Source organism: Notolabrus celidotus, chromosome 24, assembly GCF_009762535.1.
Source record: "Notolabrus celidotus isolate fNotCel1 chromosome 24, fNotCel1.pri, whole genome shotgun sequence".
In the NCBI taxonomy this organism is placed as follows: domain Eukaryota; kingdom Metazoa; phylum Chordata; class Actinopteri; order Labriformes; family Labridae; genus Notolabrus; species Notolabrus celidotus.
The window spans coordinates 7,110,255-7,125,864 of NC_048295.1; the positions used below are offsets into that span (position 1 = coordinate 7,110,255).

Below are 15,610 nucleotides of genomic sequence, written 5' to 3' on the forward strand. Positions count from 1 at the left end.
CAGAACACAAAACAAGCACCGCGATCCTGGCATGGCGCGGAGATAGACTTCTGCTCAAGCTTATTGAATGGACGAGTCCATCTGTACGTTTGTCGTGAAGCACTGCTAGGCCATTTGTGCTCCTCATCTCAAAAGCTTCCGTCGCATCAGTCCTCTTCAATTTATTCTTTACAAACCCCCAGAAGGGGCAGGGGAGAGGAAAGTGACAGGCGAAGGCCCAGACTGCTGAGGGCACTGAACAGCCTGGCTAACAGTGTGGACGGTGTATGATTGTGTATGTGTGGGAGAAAGTACCACGTTTCACCACAACCCCCCACCCCATTTGCACTGTGGGCTTATGTAATGGCGGAGGCCGTGGAGTGACCATATGTCAGGAGGTGTGTGCAGACAGCAGGGGATTATGCAGCGACCATTATCAATGTTTGGGCATCCTTCTCCTCATCATCATTCAGGTATACTCCAAGCCAGGAGGAGTGCACACACACATACACACACAGGGCTCTACACACACCCATTTAATTCTGAGAGCTTGCTCGCTCTGTGTAAATTGGACAGGGAGAAAGAGTATGACAACAAACAGCCATATGTTCGCAGTACGAGGAACAACATTTGGGGCTTTTTGTGCCGCCTCTTTTTTCGCCCTCTCTTTTATTCTCCACGTCGTTGGGTATTATGGAAGTGTTCACGTTCAAGGCGAGAACTCCCCGGTCAATATTGCAGTTCTGTCCCCGCACACACATCCTTGTGAGCGCAGTGTGTGTGTGTGTGTGTGCGCAGTATGAAGGGTGCTCGTGCAGCAGAAGTACAAAGCCTGGTCCATGTGTTGAAATGCAGCCCCCGGGATGGGCCGTATTATCCCTGCCTACTTCACCAGCAGGGTCCCGGGGCTCGAGCTGGCTCGTGGCCCTTTGTCTCCAAACAGATGGAAATGGGCAGAGGAGTGGAGAAGTGGAGAATCAGAGAGAGAGGAGGAGGAGGAGGAGGAGGGGGGGGGGGGAGGAATAGAATGGACAGAGGATGGAGAAGGGGAGGGGATGGGAGGGGAGAAAGAGTCAGTCTGTTCTCATTAAGTGCTGTATTGAAGACGACGTCCCCCCACAATGCGTCAGCAGCCGTGGATGGTCCCCCTTCTCATTCAGACTCACGCTCTGACCATCTGTACCACGGGGCCTGTCAGAAGGTGTGTGTGCATGCATTAGGCCCCGGCGCACGGCCCAATCTGGCGAGTTAAAACGGCGATATTCATTGGGTTTCAATTTGGTTAAGATCTCTTAAATCCAATTGTTGGGGCTTTTGTTGAGGACGCCTCATTGCTTGTGAGTCACCGTGAGTCAGGAGGGGAGTTTATTCAACCTCCTGCTGTCCCCTTTTTGGGGAGTCTCTGAGGGGAATCGCAGCCAAAATGCAGATTTATAATTACTGAATCATAAAGACATTAAGGAAGAATTATCTCAACTTTAATCCTCTCTTATTAGGACTGAAAAATGAATTATTTGCTCATCACTGACCTGCCTTGAACTTCCACAAAACATTTTGTCACATTTCATTTTAACATTATGGGACAAAAGAATGGTCAGTATGAGAGCAGGAAGGGATAAAAGTCATCAGACATAATTTTACACTTAATTTACTTTTTAAAATGATAAATTATTGCTCTTTATACTGAAGGCCAAAGCAGCCACTAATTATACATTTGTTTACCCTTTTTCACTGTGAAAACAAGTTAATATTTCATTAGTTTTGTTGAGATCTCAGCTTATCTGTCTTGTTTTCTAGATGAAAAAAATACTGGTTAATTTTAGTTGTCTTCTTTGGATCACAATTAAATTTTCTTGTTATATTCATTTTTTTTATAGCTTGGTGTTGGAGACGTTTATTGCATAAAAAATATTGAAGTGAAAGATTTGTAATTTTTTAAAGCTATTGCACCTCTGTTGTTTCGACCAGGGCTGGATCCAGAGCAGTGTCCTTGGATGACATGAGCCCCCTTGATATCTGATTGGACACCCCGATGAGCCCTAAAATCACCTTGTTTCTTGAGCCCCTCAACCGTTTAGCTTAGAAGATTTAAATATTGCTGCTTTGTTGTGTTATTTTGAAGTTGAAAAATATATACAGGACAAAAAACATATCAAATATTTTAATATTAGTATTTAAAGTATGATTGTTGGAGGCTAAAAGGGTAAATAAATGCTGTTCATTCATGCCTGTGCACATATTTCATGCTACCGCTGCATATATAGGGGTGGCATCTTGACTTTGAGTCTGGCCACCCAAGTCCTGAAAGTCTAGTTCTGCCCCTGGTTTTGACCCTTCATTTAAGCTAGAAACAAACGACTGAATCATGGGGGAAAAGTGTTTTTTACATGCTACTTCATTTATTTAGCCACCCTCCACGCATAACCAAGCTGTGCAGTATAGTCAAGAAAATGTGTACTGGACCTTTAAACCTAATTTGTCAAACAGAAAATGTAATTGGCCTCTGAACAGAGTGTCTCATCTGGCTGGGTGTAAAGTAGACAGAATGCATCTCTCTTTCTCTCTCTCTCTCTCTCTCTCTCTCTCTCTCTCTCTCTCTCTCTCTCTCTCTCTCTCTGTGTATTCATGTATGCGTGTGGTCTCATAAACCGCATCTCTCCCCACTTCGTCTTCATTTTTACACGCTTTCATTTTTCTCCTCTATTTACCAAAAAAGCCCTCTCTAAACTCATAAACTCCGTGTCTTTGGGGAGGAATCCATCCATCTTCCGGACACCAAATTGAATTGATCTCAGGGGCCCCCACCTCGCCTTCTCAATAGGGGCCATCTGCGCGCGCTTCCCACTTTTGAATAAACTTGAAAAAGTGACAGCACGCGCGGCTGCTGCTTGTCTTCACACGGCGCGCGTGCCTACAAGCTCGCTTTCGGCTGTGTAATGTGATTTCACTGCTGATTGATTTACACAACTTTGCATGGGGGGTCTTTTGTTAACCTGTAGATGATATATTGATCAAAAATAGCTTCAATTAATCACTTCTTTTTACCTTACAACAATAAGTATATTTTTTCCATCTTACAGAGAGGGTTTAATATTTTTGCACAAATACTCGAGGCAGATGTGACAGTAAATCATGAGAAACCTCTATCTGTTTGCCTGGTGACACTTTGGATGTCTACTTTGAAGATTTAAGGTGGTGTAATGGCGGAAAAAGGCCACAAGGTGGAGCACTAATCTCAAACTGTGATGGCTGAAAGCTGCTGACACATAATCTTAGTGAATTCAAATTATTACACAGAAATTAAAATAAATGTATATGAATTATTCCTTTATTTAAGTGTCCTGTATCAAAATATCTCATTCAATTATGTAAATAATGCACATTAGATTTATTTAAATAATTCCTATTGGAGTTGTTATTAATATTTATGTACAACAAACACATATTCTATTTTATTTATTTATTTTTTAATAAATGAGGATAATGCACACATTGCTAGAGATGTAAACATACATCATTCTTCCTCCCCCCATCCTCGCCACAGCATTGCTGTTAATTTGCCTCCATGGGGAAAGAAAGGGGGTCGTGTCCCAGTCATGACCTCCATTGTGTTCTGCAGGGGATGAGATATATCTAAGGCTATGTGTGTGCATGTGTTTGTTTGTGTGTGTGTTGGGGTATAACACGCAGTTCAAAGAAGAGCAAAATATTGATTCATATACAGCCGTGTAATTGCTGGAGGCATCTGTTGCCTTGTGGTCGTAACTTTCATGTATGTTTGGAGTCTGGATGAAGTGGCCTGGGACCCTCATTGTGTTGGGATACAATGGAGGATGGATGGTGGCAGATTAAGATAAATGTGAAATCTATTGATGCGTGTATATGCTTGAATTGATCTTTGTAACCTTTGTTTAACCAGATATAGCAATTACGGTTAAAGGTGTGCTGATCTAGAATATGACAGCTGAAAATATAGTTTTAGATTACATTTATAAATGTGATTCTTCTTTATATTTTGTTAATATATATATTTCTGATGGTTAGCGGTGTACAGGACTTTGCTAGCATTATTTTTTGTATCAAGTTCTTTAAATTGTGACCTCAGAAAACATCTTTTTTTCTGTCCCTTTAAGAATTAAGCTTAGAAGATGAAAATTTTGCTACTGTGTTGTGTTACCTTTTAAAGTTGAAGATTTATACTCAGGAATGTAACGTCTGTATTGAAGTTAGTAGGCTGGTGAAGTTAGATGTAATGCATTAAGGCATGATAGGTAAACAATGATATTTACATATACGTCATGTCACCCCCCCCCTGAGTTTGAGTTGGGCCTCTCCAGTCTAAAAAGTGTAGGCACGCCACTGCTGAGTGTAGTGCTTGTGCCTTTAGAGAACTTAATCCCCACATGCCACGATTGATTGAGAAATACCTCCTTTAGTGAAAATATTGCACCTACTAAATTTAAATCCCTTCCTCAGGAGACACCTGGCCTATAAGCGTTCTCTTTTATCATGTCACTGGACTACCTGTGCCCTCCAGCTCTTCCTGTAACACTTTAGGTATGTTTAAAGTGAGTTATAGCAGTTTAATCAGCTGGAGAAGCTCAGTGTCGAATATCAAATATTCCTCTTTGAAGGACTGAAAGTTATCTGATGGAGAGAAGGAGTTGTAGTTTACATTCCCTGTTAAGAGGCTGCTTCAAGGCCTCGTTGACTTCATTGTGTCTCTTTCACTGACTGTGTCCAAGGCTGATTGCTATCATGGCGATGTTCAGTATCGTCGCTTTGAGTGAGTGGTTGTATCGCTGACAAGAGTTTGTCTTTTTCAGCTTCATGAGCTGTGACAACAACATCGCCTTTGCAGTGATGTTGGAGAGAATAGCTGCTTCAGATGTCACAATATAACTCAAAGCAGGATATTTTAATAATGAAGGACCCATGGACTCCAGCGGCAACACCTACTACTACTACTATTACTATTCGTCTCATCACTATCATCTCTCTCTCTCTTAATCTCCCTCAAACCCCAGTTAGGTTTCATCAGATGCGTGTCTAACATGAGTCTGGTCCTGCTGGAGGTTTCTGCCTGTTAAAGGAAGTTTTTCCTTGCCGCTGTAACTTGCTAAATATTTGCCATTATGAAGATGCTATTTCATACATTTGAGGGACATCCAGAGGGCACTTTTTTCAAATGTTTTCTGTACATTTTAGGGGCCTCTAGAGGGCACTTTTTAAAATATTCTTTTCATTTAAGTGGCCTCCAGAGGGCACTTTCTTAAGTTTCTTGCATTTTAGGTGCATCCACTGTCCCTCAAAGTGATTTAATGTGGCTTAATTTAGCTGGCCTGCAGAAAATTAGCCTACCTATATGAGCATGTGGCTGTGTTTCCTGTGCCGTTATGAATTAACCTGGTTTTGATAATGAACTGTTCACTAACCCTAAACTTAGGAGTCATCTGGCATCTATCTTCAAGGTTTTATTTCAAGGTTAGCTACTATATTTGTCAATATTCCTTACTATAATGGGTAAAATGTACTCCCACACTTTGGGAACCCCTGATCTAGAGGGCACTTTTCCACGAAAAGGACACTAGAGAAGGCAACTTTTAATGTTTTATCTCATACAATGGAATCCAAGAGGGCACTACAGCATGTTTTCTTTTTGCCATGATGGTTGCCCCCAGTATACAACACATTACTGTACTGGTTCACTTCTTTTTGGTGTTATTGGCAGAGAGCTCTCCCATGTTGACACCCCCCCTAGCGGCCTGTGTGGGCACTACACCCCCACATACTGACAAGCTCTGCCCCCTGTGAAATTCCTGACTGCCAGGGTGATTCCTCCGGTTACTAAGGGCTGCTTCCTACTGTAGCCTACCGTGTGCTCTGGGGGAAACTATTTTACAACCTCTGGATGAATTATCAACTCCGCGGAATGATATCTCCACCGATAAAGGGTGAGTTCTTCTGGTGATAGGGTGTTATTATGCTGCTGCTCATATGTATTCTGCAGATGTCAGTAGTGTGTGAAGCTGACAGGCTTTAATGTCCTGTGTTGGATCGTGAAGCTACATAAATGAGTGTTACCGTTCTTTAAACGCACATAACAAAGGCTGTTGTTCAGTGTTGGGCTGAATGTGTGTTTTTCAGGCAGACTTGGGAACACGCCCTAGCCGTGTTGCCTACCTGTATGAAAGGCTTCAACTTCATCTGAATGCCCTCAAACTGCGGAGGGACTAACAGAAGTAAACCGGTCATTTTAAGCGACAGTTTCGACTTTATTTTGTTGTAGTTTCAGTCAGAAATACGACCCCTACACGGTCCTCTCATTCAGAAAGTCACAGCTCCACAGTGAGAAAAGTCAACTATGTTTCATACGGTTGACTTGGTCCGCATTACCCCGGCTGGTGCTGCTGTAAACTGTAACCTGCGGCGGCAGAGCTCCAGCGGATGGATATCTTGTCGCCTCTAAAGCAGCCAGTAAGCTAGGAAAACACACGAAACAGCTTTATTGTGTGCTTTTTAGTGCTCAAGTGGGTACTCAAATGTACTGCCGAGGTGAGGGAGAGCAAGAAGGGGGGGCTTCCGAGGCCAGGGTGAAACCAGGGAGTTTCCTGCCTCTAGGTCGTGTCACAGGTAGGGGCTGGGGCGGGGAGACCTGCCCTGGTGCTCCACCAGACAGGAGTGACTACTTTTCATGCAACTTATCTTTAATTCAGCTTTTTTATAGTGTGAATATAACTGCGTATTTTAAATAACTAACCATAAAAGTCAAATTTAGCTGACTTTTCTGTGAGGGTTGTATTAAAATGCAGAATAAGCCATTAACTGCTGTTTAATATTGAATAAAAATAGACAGGCAGGTGCTCTTATAGTACGTGCCTAGCGTGATGACGTCAAATTATTAGCCGTTAATTAATTAGAATTTTAAGAATGTTTAACGGTTGTTAAAATAAACTTTATTTAAATTACAATATTTGCAAAACACAAACGACTTTTTGACCATAACTTTATCAGTTTAATGGTTATTCTGCTTATTATCTTCATAGTTAATCATTTAGGTTGCATAAAATGCCAAAATATAGGGTTTAAAACGTAACTCAATGTAAACACCAGTTTAACATAGTCTTTTTGTTGTTTGTTGCTGTACTACTACCATTTAAAACCAAAAAGAGACTTCACTTTATCTTCAGTCTGTGTTTCAAAAGCTGCCTAGCAACATACTCTGACATTGTTAAAGCCCAGGCTGACATGGTGACAACAACTGCTTCGTCCCCATCATAAATAATGCAAGACCCTTGTTATCATCAAATCTAGAATGTTCTGGATGTGATTAACATTTGAGAGAAGTACTCCCATCTTGTTACATATTCACACCCAAGAAAAGTTTTAGAGGGACTTCTACTATAGAGCTATCACAAAATGTATGTTAAAAGCAGTAAAAAAGCACAGTATTCTGAGTCTGTGTTATTCTCTTAACCTCTGGTCAGGGGCATGTTAGTCTCTTGAGAGGAAACAGCTAATATGTCAGTGTCATTTATTAACTCTGGGATTTCCCGACCAGATATGAGCGTGTTCTTGTGTGGTTCGACTTCAACAGAGGCATTATTGGATTATTTAATCTGCCGTTAGACTTAACAGTGATACCCTTGGGCGCATTACGAGAGAAAGGGCTGTCAGTGTGGTGAATTATGACATTTAATCCCACATTAGAAGCTGGAGAACCACAAACCTGTCTCTTTTTGTATAAGAAATCTTGTTTTAAGTTGAAATGTGACATATGGTTTTGTAAAAAAGAAAAGAGGGAGAGATAGAAACAAAGATCCTGTCAGATGTGAAAGTGTCAGGTATTTGCTTGTCTTCCAGGAAACATAAGGAAGTTAGTGTTAGTTGAAGTAGTGTTGCCCCTGATTTGGCGTTGTACCAACATCATTAGAAGATTTGGTTTTCGGTTTTGGCCAGGAATTTTCATTTCCTGCCTTAAAAGACCTTCCATTTTCTTACACAACAAAGCCATACTCTAAGAGTTTTGTGTATGCTAATGGTTGCATTACAAAGAGGAATTGATAACAGATAATTCGGCATGCTGGTAATGAACCAGTTTGGTGGAGCAGGGGTCTTATTAAGAGAATGTGGTTCGTATAACTGAGTTACCAGGTATTTGCCTCAGTGTGCCCATGACTAACAAACAGATAACCTCATTCCAGCTCGTGCAGTCATCAACAGCTGGTTTATTGACTGACTGCTCAGGATCAGCTCATGGTGGTTGCTTAGTAACAGAAGCGCCAAAAATGCAACAGGTAGGGGCGAAATGTGGATCATAAAATTTGGAGTCTCCTTTTGTCAGACGTAAGAGCAGATAGAGACAGCTAATGATGTATAATGGTTAACCAGTCTTCTGTTTTCCCCTCATGTTGTCTCATAGGTGGGTTTAAATCCGGTGACACTCAGGAATGTTGATTGAATTCCTCTGAATTAACGGCCCTCGTTTGCTCAGTCATCGACAGCAACACAGCGAGCATGTGACCCTGGCGAGACTTCCACCACTGTGGCGTGTTTTCATGTTCCCCTCGTGTCCCGGCACGTCTCATGACCGCCGCCGTGACAGAGCTGCCTTCTCTGGAGGTGACGTGAAGTCATTACTTTGCATCAGCTGTTTGCGATGGAGCCAAGTGATAATGAAGACGGAGGTAGAGAGGGAGAAGTGTGGAAGAGATGTTTGCAGATTATGTCAAAAGTCCATCCAAGAATATGCAAATTATGTGCTAATCCCTAATTATGCATGTAAACCCATCATCTCATGTTAGAGAGCTTTCCACTGAGTAAACACAGGTCATATACACCACTAGCTCTAAATACACATTAGCTTTTAATAGCATCTTTGCTCAAACTGGCCTCCCTCCAACACCACGTGTTGTCTACAAATTCAGCGCTGATGATTTCGATCAGAGCGAGGCGAGTGTTTGTCTGGTTCGCCGCGGTTGGGTTGGATTATTAAGTTGTCAAAGGAGAGATTCTCCTCAGCAGATCAGTGTTTAATCTACAGTGCAGGAATAAAAGGGTTTTAGGTTTCAGGAAAATGACTGCGGAGTGTGAATGAGCTGCAGGAGGCTTTTCATTTGTATTCTGTATCAAAAGGAGTTCTGGATGAATACCCTGTGTGAAAGGAGGTTTTGAATGAACACATAAGAGATCATCTTATCCGCTTCATTAGATAGTTAATTTGCTGCTTTACAGCCAAAGTGGAAGCACTCGTTCTGCTCCTTCCTCGACTCTTCATAAGTCCTAATAAGTGCGTTCAGTTTAGTTTCCACTTAGCTGAATATTGTACCTGTTTGTTAGTTGTGTTCAAAAGTTCACCAGTGTGTCACGGGGTCAGTAAGTCCAGCAGGTTCTGAGTAAGCTATGTGCTTCCCGGCAGTTTCCCTTAACAGAAAGGTCAACCTCATAAATTACTCTTAATCAGCTAAAGCTGCAGCTGTGTGAGTTCAAAACATAGACACCAGCTTTAAATAACCTCACACTTCCATTTAATTACTATTAAGCACACTGTGAGTCATCAAGGGAGTTATCTCACACACTGTGCGAGGTATTTATTACCTGGCTGAGTTAAATACTTGATTCTGATTGGCCAAAACTCCATAACAATGTTGTGTAACTCTCAACAGCCAAAGCATGCGAGGGCGACCTGATGTCAAATTACTCCGTGAAAAGGAAACCTGCACATTTCACGACGGCCTGTTGACACACTTCAAAAATTGAAGTCAAGCTTGGCTGACAACATCAGCTAATACGCAAGTGGTGTATAGCAAAATAGGCATTCTATTAAAAATGTGTCAGCCTGCCTTCTCTTGCTGCTCCCCCTGCAAACCGCTTCGCAACCCACCTCCACCTCACCTCCTCCTTTTCTGCTGTGTCTGATTGGACCAGTGTCATATTGTCTTGTCACTGATTCCCGCTCTGTTCTGTGCCCTTAGAGGTCTTTGCTGCTGCTCTCCCTGCCTGCACATGAAAGAAAGGAGAGGTGTGCTCTCCCCACCACAAACTTTGGTTCCATGTACGCACATGGAAGGGCTAGGAAGTCAGAGCAGAGCCATACTGCCAAATATAATTTATTGGAGGCAAATTATTTATTCTTTATGTGAGAGTGGTCCTGCCTTTGCTTTTCATGCATGCACATGAAAGAGAGGGGAGGTGTGCTCTACCCGCCACAAGCTATGGCTATCCACGTAGGCACATCGAAGGGCAGGGAGCTCCAAGAACAGAGCCTCTGAACATCAGTACTACACGCTGCCTTCACTGAAGCCGTGATGGCTCGTGGGTGGATTTAATGTAAGAAAGGAGAGGATAGGATGTCTCATGTTGCATTTTCAGCATAACAACTAATGCAAATGAATCACTTTTCCAGGACATTTTGCCAGGCATCCAAACCGCAAAAATGTTCTGAAGACAAACACATACCGTTCATTTTTATGAACAAACTAGAGCAGGTTTTCTTCACCATGCAAATAGGAATAACGCTGTTTGAGATCTTACATAACATACTGACACAATCAAGTGTCATGTTGTCTTATCTCTGCTGTGATTTGAGCCGATGATTATAGAATCTCACCGGTGCTCCGCTGATGCTTTTGAACATTTGCAGCCGTGCAGCTCTGATTTGTTTGCAGCGGCTGACAGCAGATGTCTCGTGGCTCCGGTGAAACTTTGCTGTAGCTCTGGTGCACACAGATGAAAGTCTTTTCTTGAGCTGTTTGTGCAAGGTTGTTTGTTTGCATTCCCTATCTAGGCTCCTGGATATTTACTCTGTTGTTGTTTTCTCCAGCCTAGGCTTAGGTTGTTACACCTGTTAGCTTGTGTGTATCATTTTGTAGTTTATTTTCAGAAGCCTCTTTGTATCCAGAGTGTTATGCTTTAATAAAACAGCAGGTGCTGTGTTACCTAAAGGAATTCAGGATGAGATTGGCACACACAAGTTTCCCTGAACAATCATTTTTGTTCACAAAAGAAGCCCTTCATGCTTGATGCTGTGATCATTTCGCTCTCCCGCCTCTCTTGCTCCTTGCAGTCAGTGTTTGCCAGGACAAACAGACAAGCCGGCAGCTCATCAGGAGGGGGTTTGGATTACTGTGAAGAATCTACCCGGGCTCTCCAGATCGGCAGGGATTCCTATTACAGGACTCTCTCGGCAAAACTTGAAGTGGTTCCGCTTACCCATTTACTCTGGCACGGCAACGACAGAAACCACATGTGAGAACACCCGCGTATCCTGTTTCACTTCGATATAGACCTCAGAGCGATGGCTGCGGTGGTGGTGAGTGTGTGCAGGGGACTGCAGCGTACAGTGAGCTCAGCGTGGAGTATCTGAAGCAGCCTCAGAGGATGTTTGAAGGAAAGACTCAGACACAGGAAGTAATTGATCAGCCTTTAACCTTGCTGCTGTCTGGACGTGCCGCTGCACTCTGACTGAACCTGTTGTTTGACCTGATTAATCCCTCGTTTACCCACGTGCCTTTGCTTTAAGAGGATTAAAACAGGTGATGGAAATGCCTCTATGATTCCTTTTAGTACAGAATTAGCAAGACCCGTCTTCCTTCTTCCTGTTGTAGATCTATAGAAGATGAATCTAACAAATCTTACATAAGTTACATGACTTATATCTTAAAATTTAGCATCTTCAACACAACCCTAATTGCAGTGAGACTGTCTTTGCCTTTGTCATCTTTGCAGAGTGCTGCATTTGTGTAATCCAACACCAAGGCACAACCAAGGGTCCCCCACTCTGCGTAGTAATGACAACATGTTCAGGTACAATCACGATTGTTTACACTATTAATTGGGGTTACTTTTATTATTTTACTGATCTATTTATATCTTCTGGGGGAGCAAAAATGCTCATAACATCTTCTAGCTTCAGCTGAAGTAGCATCAGTCACGCAGCTGGCTGGCAAAGAGACATGGGAGAACCAGTTGAGGTAGGCTTTGTCACCATGTGAGGATGATTCAGACACTTAAAAACGGTTTACAGAAGGAGCAGGTATGCAGTTGCGTAACCTTCAAAGCATTTTCAGGAGTCTGTGACAATCACACACACACACACACACGCAGCAGAGTCACTCACAGATGTGCCGACGCCACACTCCTCCTCAGAACTGGGTCAAACTAGATGTTTTGTGCCACAGTGTATTTTTGGACTTGTGTTTCCCTCTAAGTGGCAGATAAGGATTGCAATTTCGGGCTCTAAAGCAGGCTGGTTTTCCTCGAGTTGTGATGAATGCAGAAAAGCGGGGCTGTCCTGTGTGGGAGACTGCTGGCTGAGTTTCTCACCACCTTTCAGGCGACTGGAGCCATAAATCAGCCGTAAATCTTTGTGTTTGTGCTCCGAGGCTGGCCTGAGAGTTTCGATCAGGAGGCGGACTGCAGACTCTGTCAGGACAGAGCGCTGGAATGAGGCCGGAGATAGTAGAGGGTTTGAAGCACTTAGGAAGGCCTGCTGATTCTGAAAAGGTACGACTTGTCGGTAAGACGAGGACACATTATTTTGAGGAGTTCTGTGACTTTCCCCTTATGTCAGTTTGTCACAAACTCCTCAACAACTGCTCTAAACCCTTCCATCTTTCTGAGCTGGTCCTGTGAGAGTGCAGCTCTTATCTCCTCCACACTCGCTGTGTTCCCCTCACAGCTCATCACTGTCTGGCTTGAAGAGTTTGCATGTGAACAACAGTTGTCAGCCGTGTGGGAATGAGAGCAAATTGCAGCTTGTAGCTGGTTGTTCTTTTATCTGCAGTGTCACCTCTTGAGAGCTGCGTATGACACACTGTCGTCGAAAATATACAAATTGTCACGCAGCTGCTGATGAATGCAGGGTTTTATATAAGGAGTGCTAATAAATGCTTCTTCATGAATTAAAGGTGTAATGAAAAATCTGGTGACTTCATTTCACATGGCCCAAAAAAAAGTGGTCAAACAAGAGCAGCTTTCCCAGACTTTTCAACACCCTGAATTCAAATTTCCCATCTGTCTCCACCTCGCCAGGTTGATGTTTCCTCACCGGGCGCCCCCTGGGTCGCTTTCAAGCCTGACTGCCGACAGCTCGCCACCCCTGTCAGCCTCCTGAGCGAGCAAATTGAGCGCCCCTGGCTCGACATCAGCGAGCACTGCGTCTGCCAGCGGTCCAGCCGAGCAGCCTCCGTGTTGCCCCGAGCCCAGCCTGCCTGGGCGGGACTGCGTCAGGATGGATACAGAGTCGACCTACTCGGGGTATTCCTACTACTCGGGACGCTCCCGGGGATCCCACAGGCATGGGTAAGACTTCATCTTTTATTGTCATTGAATGTGTTTCCTTCTGTCACTGCATCACCTTGAGGGTACTGCTATTCAGGTTATTACTTCTACCTCCCAGACTGTTGATCGAACAGGACAAGCTGTTTCAAGGAGAAGCTCTAGGTTCTGGGACATTAGGGCCTCCTTTACTATTCCCTCAAATGAAAGCAATCAATTATCGATAGACAGAAAGTTTACCTCTTGTTTCCCTCCAATCCTTTCTATTATTTTATTTGGATATGGATTTTGAGTTACTGTCTCAAAGTACAGGTGCTTTAGGGTGTGTCCTGTGTCACCAGAAGCTCCAGGAACTAAAAGCTCTGGGTACTTTTTGGTGGAAACGTGGTAATAGTTTGGAAAAATTAGTCACTGCATTTTTTTACCCACCTCTGAGTGTGTAGCTTTTTTTAAGGTTGTAGATATGTGATGAAAGACTTCCCTTTCTTATCGCTGCAGCTACACACACCCAACCTCTCCTCCTCTCCTCCTCTCCCGTGATCCTTCCTCTCATGTATCTTTATCCTCCTCTCTGCCCCGGCGTGTGTGGAGCCCACAGCTCGTGTAGGCGCATTAGTCTGTCAGCAGAGTAATGGCTGCGGCTGACAGGCCTCAGGAAGGCAGCAGGAGACAGGTGCTAGAGAGGCCCGGCTGACTGATGGCTCGGCGGACATGATGAGAGCATGAGAGGAGGGGAAACTGGAGAGGAGTCTCCGCTTCCACAACAGCCCCTCCCTTGTCACTGACGGCCCCCTCACTGCGCGTTCGCCATATATCTTGAGCGCCACACCCACTCTTGCCGCCACCTGTTGCTGCTTCTGGGACTTTATGGACACTCGTTCCCCTTCACACTTCATCCTTCTCTCTTTTAATCTCTCTCTTTCATACCCTCAGTTTTGCTCCCATGTCCCTGTTGTGATTTCAACAAAGCAGCTGCAGCTTTCTCCTTCGCTCTTGACCTCCTCCCCCTCCTCCGCCTCCACCCTCTTTAATGGATTCCTGGCTGCTCTCTGAGGATGGTTAAGGCGCAGGCGTATCAGTTTTTACCCTCTTGCTCGCTCGCATTCCCCCCGGGCAAGGAATGTGCCCTTGTAGCTCAAAGTTACACAGAGCAAAAGTGGTCTCACTTCATCGGGAATCAAAGCGGGTGAGGGGGAGAGGTGGTGCTTTGGAAATGATTAGAGGTGCTGGTTGTGGGAGCTCCTATCTGTACTGCTTCCGAAGCCTTTAAAGTGAGTGACAGCAAATTGGAAAGCAACATATGCGCATCCCCGCCAAGCGCCTTTTTCCGCTCCTTTGCTCCTCTGCTCCTCCGCTCCCGCCATGACTGTGCCAAAAGCCACCGGCTGGCCTCTAATTTGATATTCAAACAAAAACATAAAAACTGTTGCCTTTTGAAAGCCGTGCCATCGCCATCTGAAGGTAATCTTTTTATGCCGACGCAGTTCTGGATCACTGTTGTCTAATTACACTGACGCTGGGAACAGATGCAGGCACAAGGGAGGGTTTTCGCTACTTGTGTGCATGCTCCCATGCAAATAATCACACAGTAACATCATCATGCTGTTGTGTGTTTATGTGTTTGCGTGTTTGTGTATTTGCGGGCCAGTCTTAAACCCAATTTGTCAGATTATAATAGAAGAATGGGATTGGCGTAGGTTTTGATCACCAGACGGAGCCAGGATTTCCTTTCATTGCTGGCTTTAGGTCCTCAACTTGCGTCCAAGTTACTTCCACAGAAGTATCCCCCTGACTCTTCAGTGATGGCAGTTCAGACGCTACCAGAAGCGGAGACAAAACGCACCAATGACGCTGCTTTCTTTGCAACAGAATAATAACCATGGGTTTTTTGGGGGATGCCCGTGCATTTGGCACCAAGATGCTGCCATGTTTAAGTTCATTTTTATATATTCTTAGGTTTAAAACAGGTAGAATGATAAAAGAATCATAGAGAACATGTATATAATACTTTGCCGTACTTGTGTACCATCCTTAGACTTTGACCAGGCTTCTATTTGAGACGGTGAACTGAATATTGAACCACTCAACTCCATTTCTCCCTCAAAATCCCCCCCCCCAAGCCTCGCTCCTCCACTCTGTCAATTTTGAGTGTTAAATTATTGTAAAATTGCAAATCTCACATTAGCAGCTGCTCATGTGGAAAATGAGTTCTTTTGATTGGTGTAACTCCAATTATAGGGCAGCATGCAGCAGCCACATGAGACTAAGTGAGTAATTCAGACTAATTCATTCACAGTTAAAATGCCATTTCAAGGTACTAGATACTTCACCCGAAAGAAACTTTATATTGATT

General features: G+C 43.8%; 1 protein-coding gene across 11 annotated transcripts in view; it reads left to right on the forward strand.

Moving 5' to 3' along the window:
- Nucleotides 1-5,757: 5,757 nt before the first annotated feature.
- LOC117808346 (vang-like protein 1) overlaps nt 5,758-15,610 on the forward strand; it is a 38,188-nt gene continuing 28,335 nt past the window's right edge. For 2 of the 11 annotated variants that reach the window (XM_034678026.1, XM_034678035.1), the window contains exons 1-2: nt 5,758-5,933; nt 13,012-13,281. In XM_034678026.1, the coding sequence (XP_034533917.1) occupies nt 13,211-13,281 (71 nt within the window). In that variant the 5' untranslated portion in view covers nt 5,758-5,933; nt 13,012-13,210. Of the gene's footprint in view, nt 5,934-6,174; nt 6,613-8,183; nt 8,277-8,401; nt 8,602-11,706; nt 11,785-13,011; nt 13,282-15,610 lie in introns of those variants that run through there. The other 9 variants (XM_034678033.1, XM_034678037.1, XM_034678027.1 and 6 more) reach the window with 8 other exon arrangements.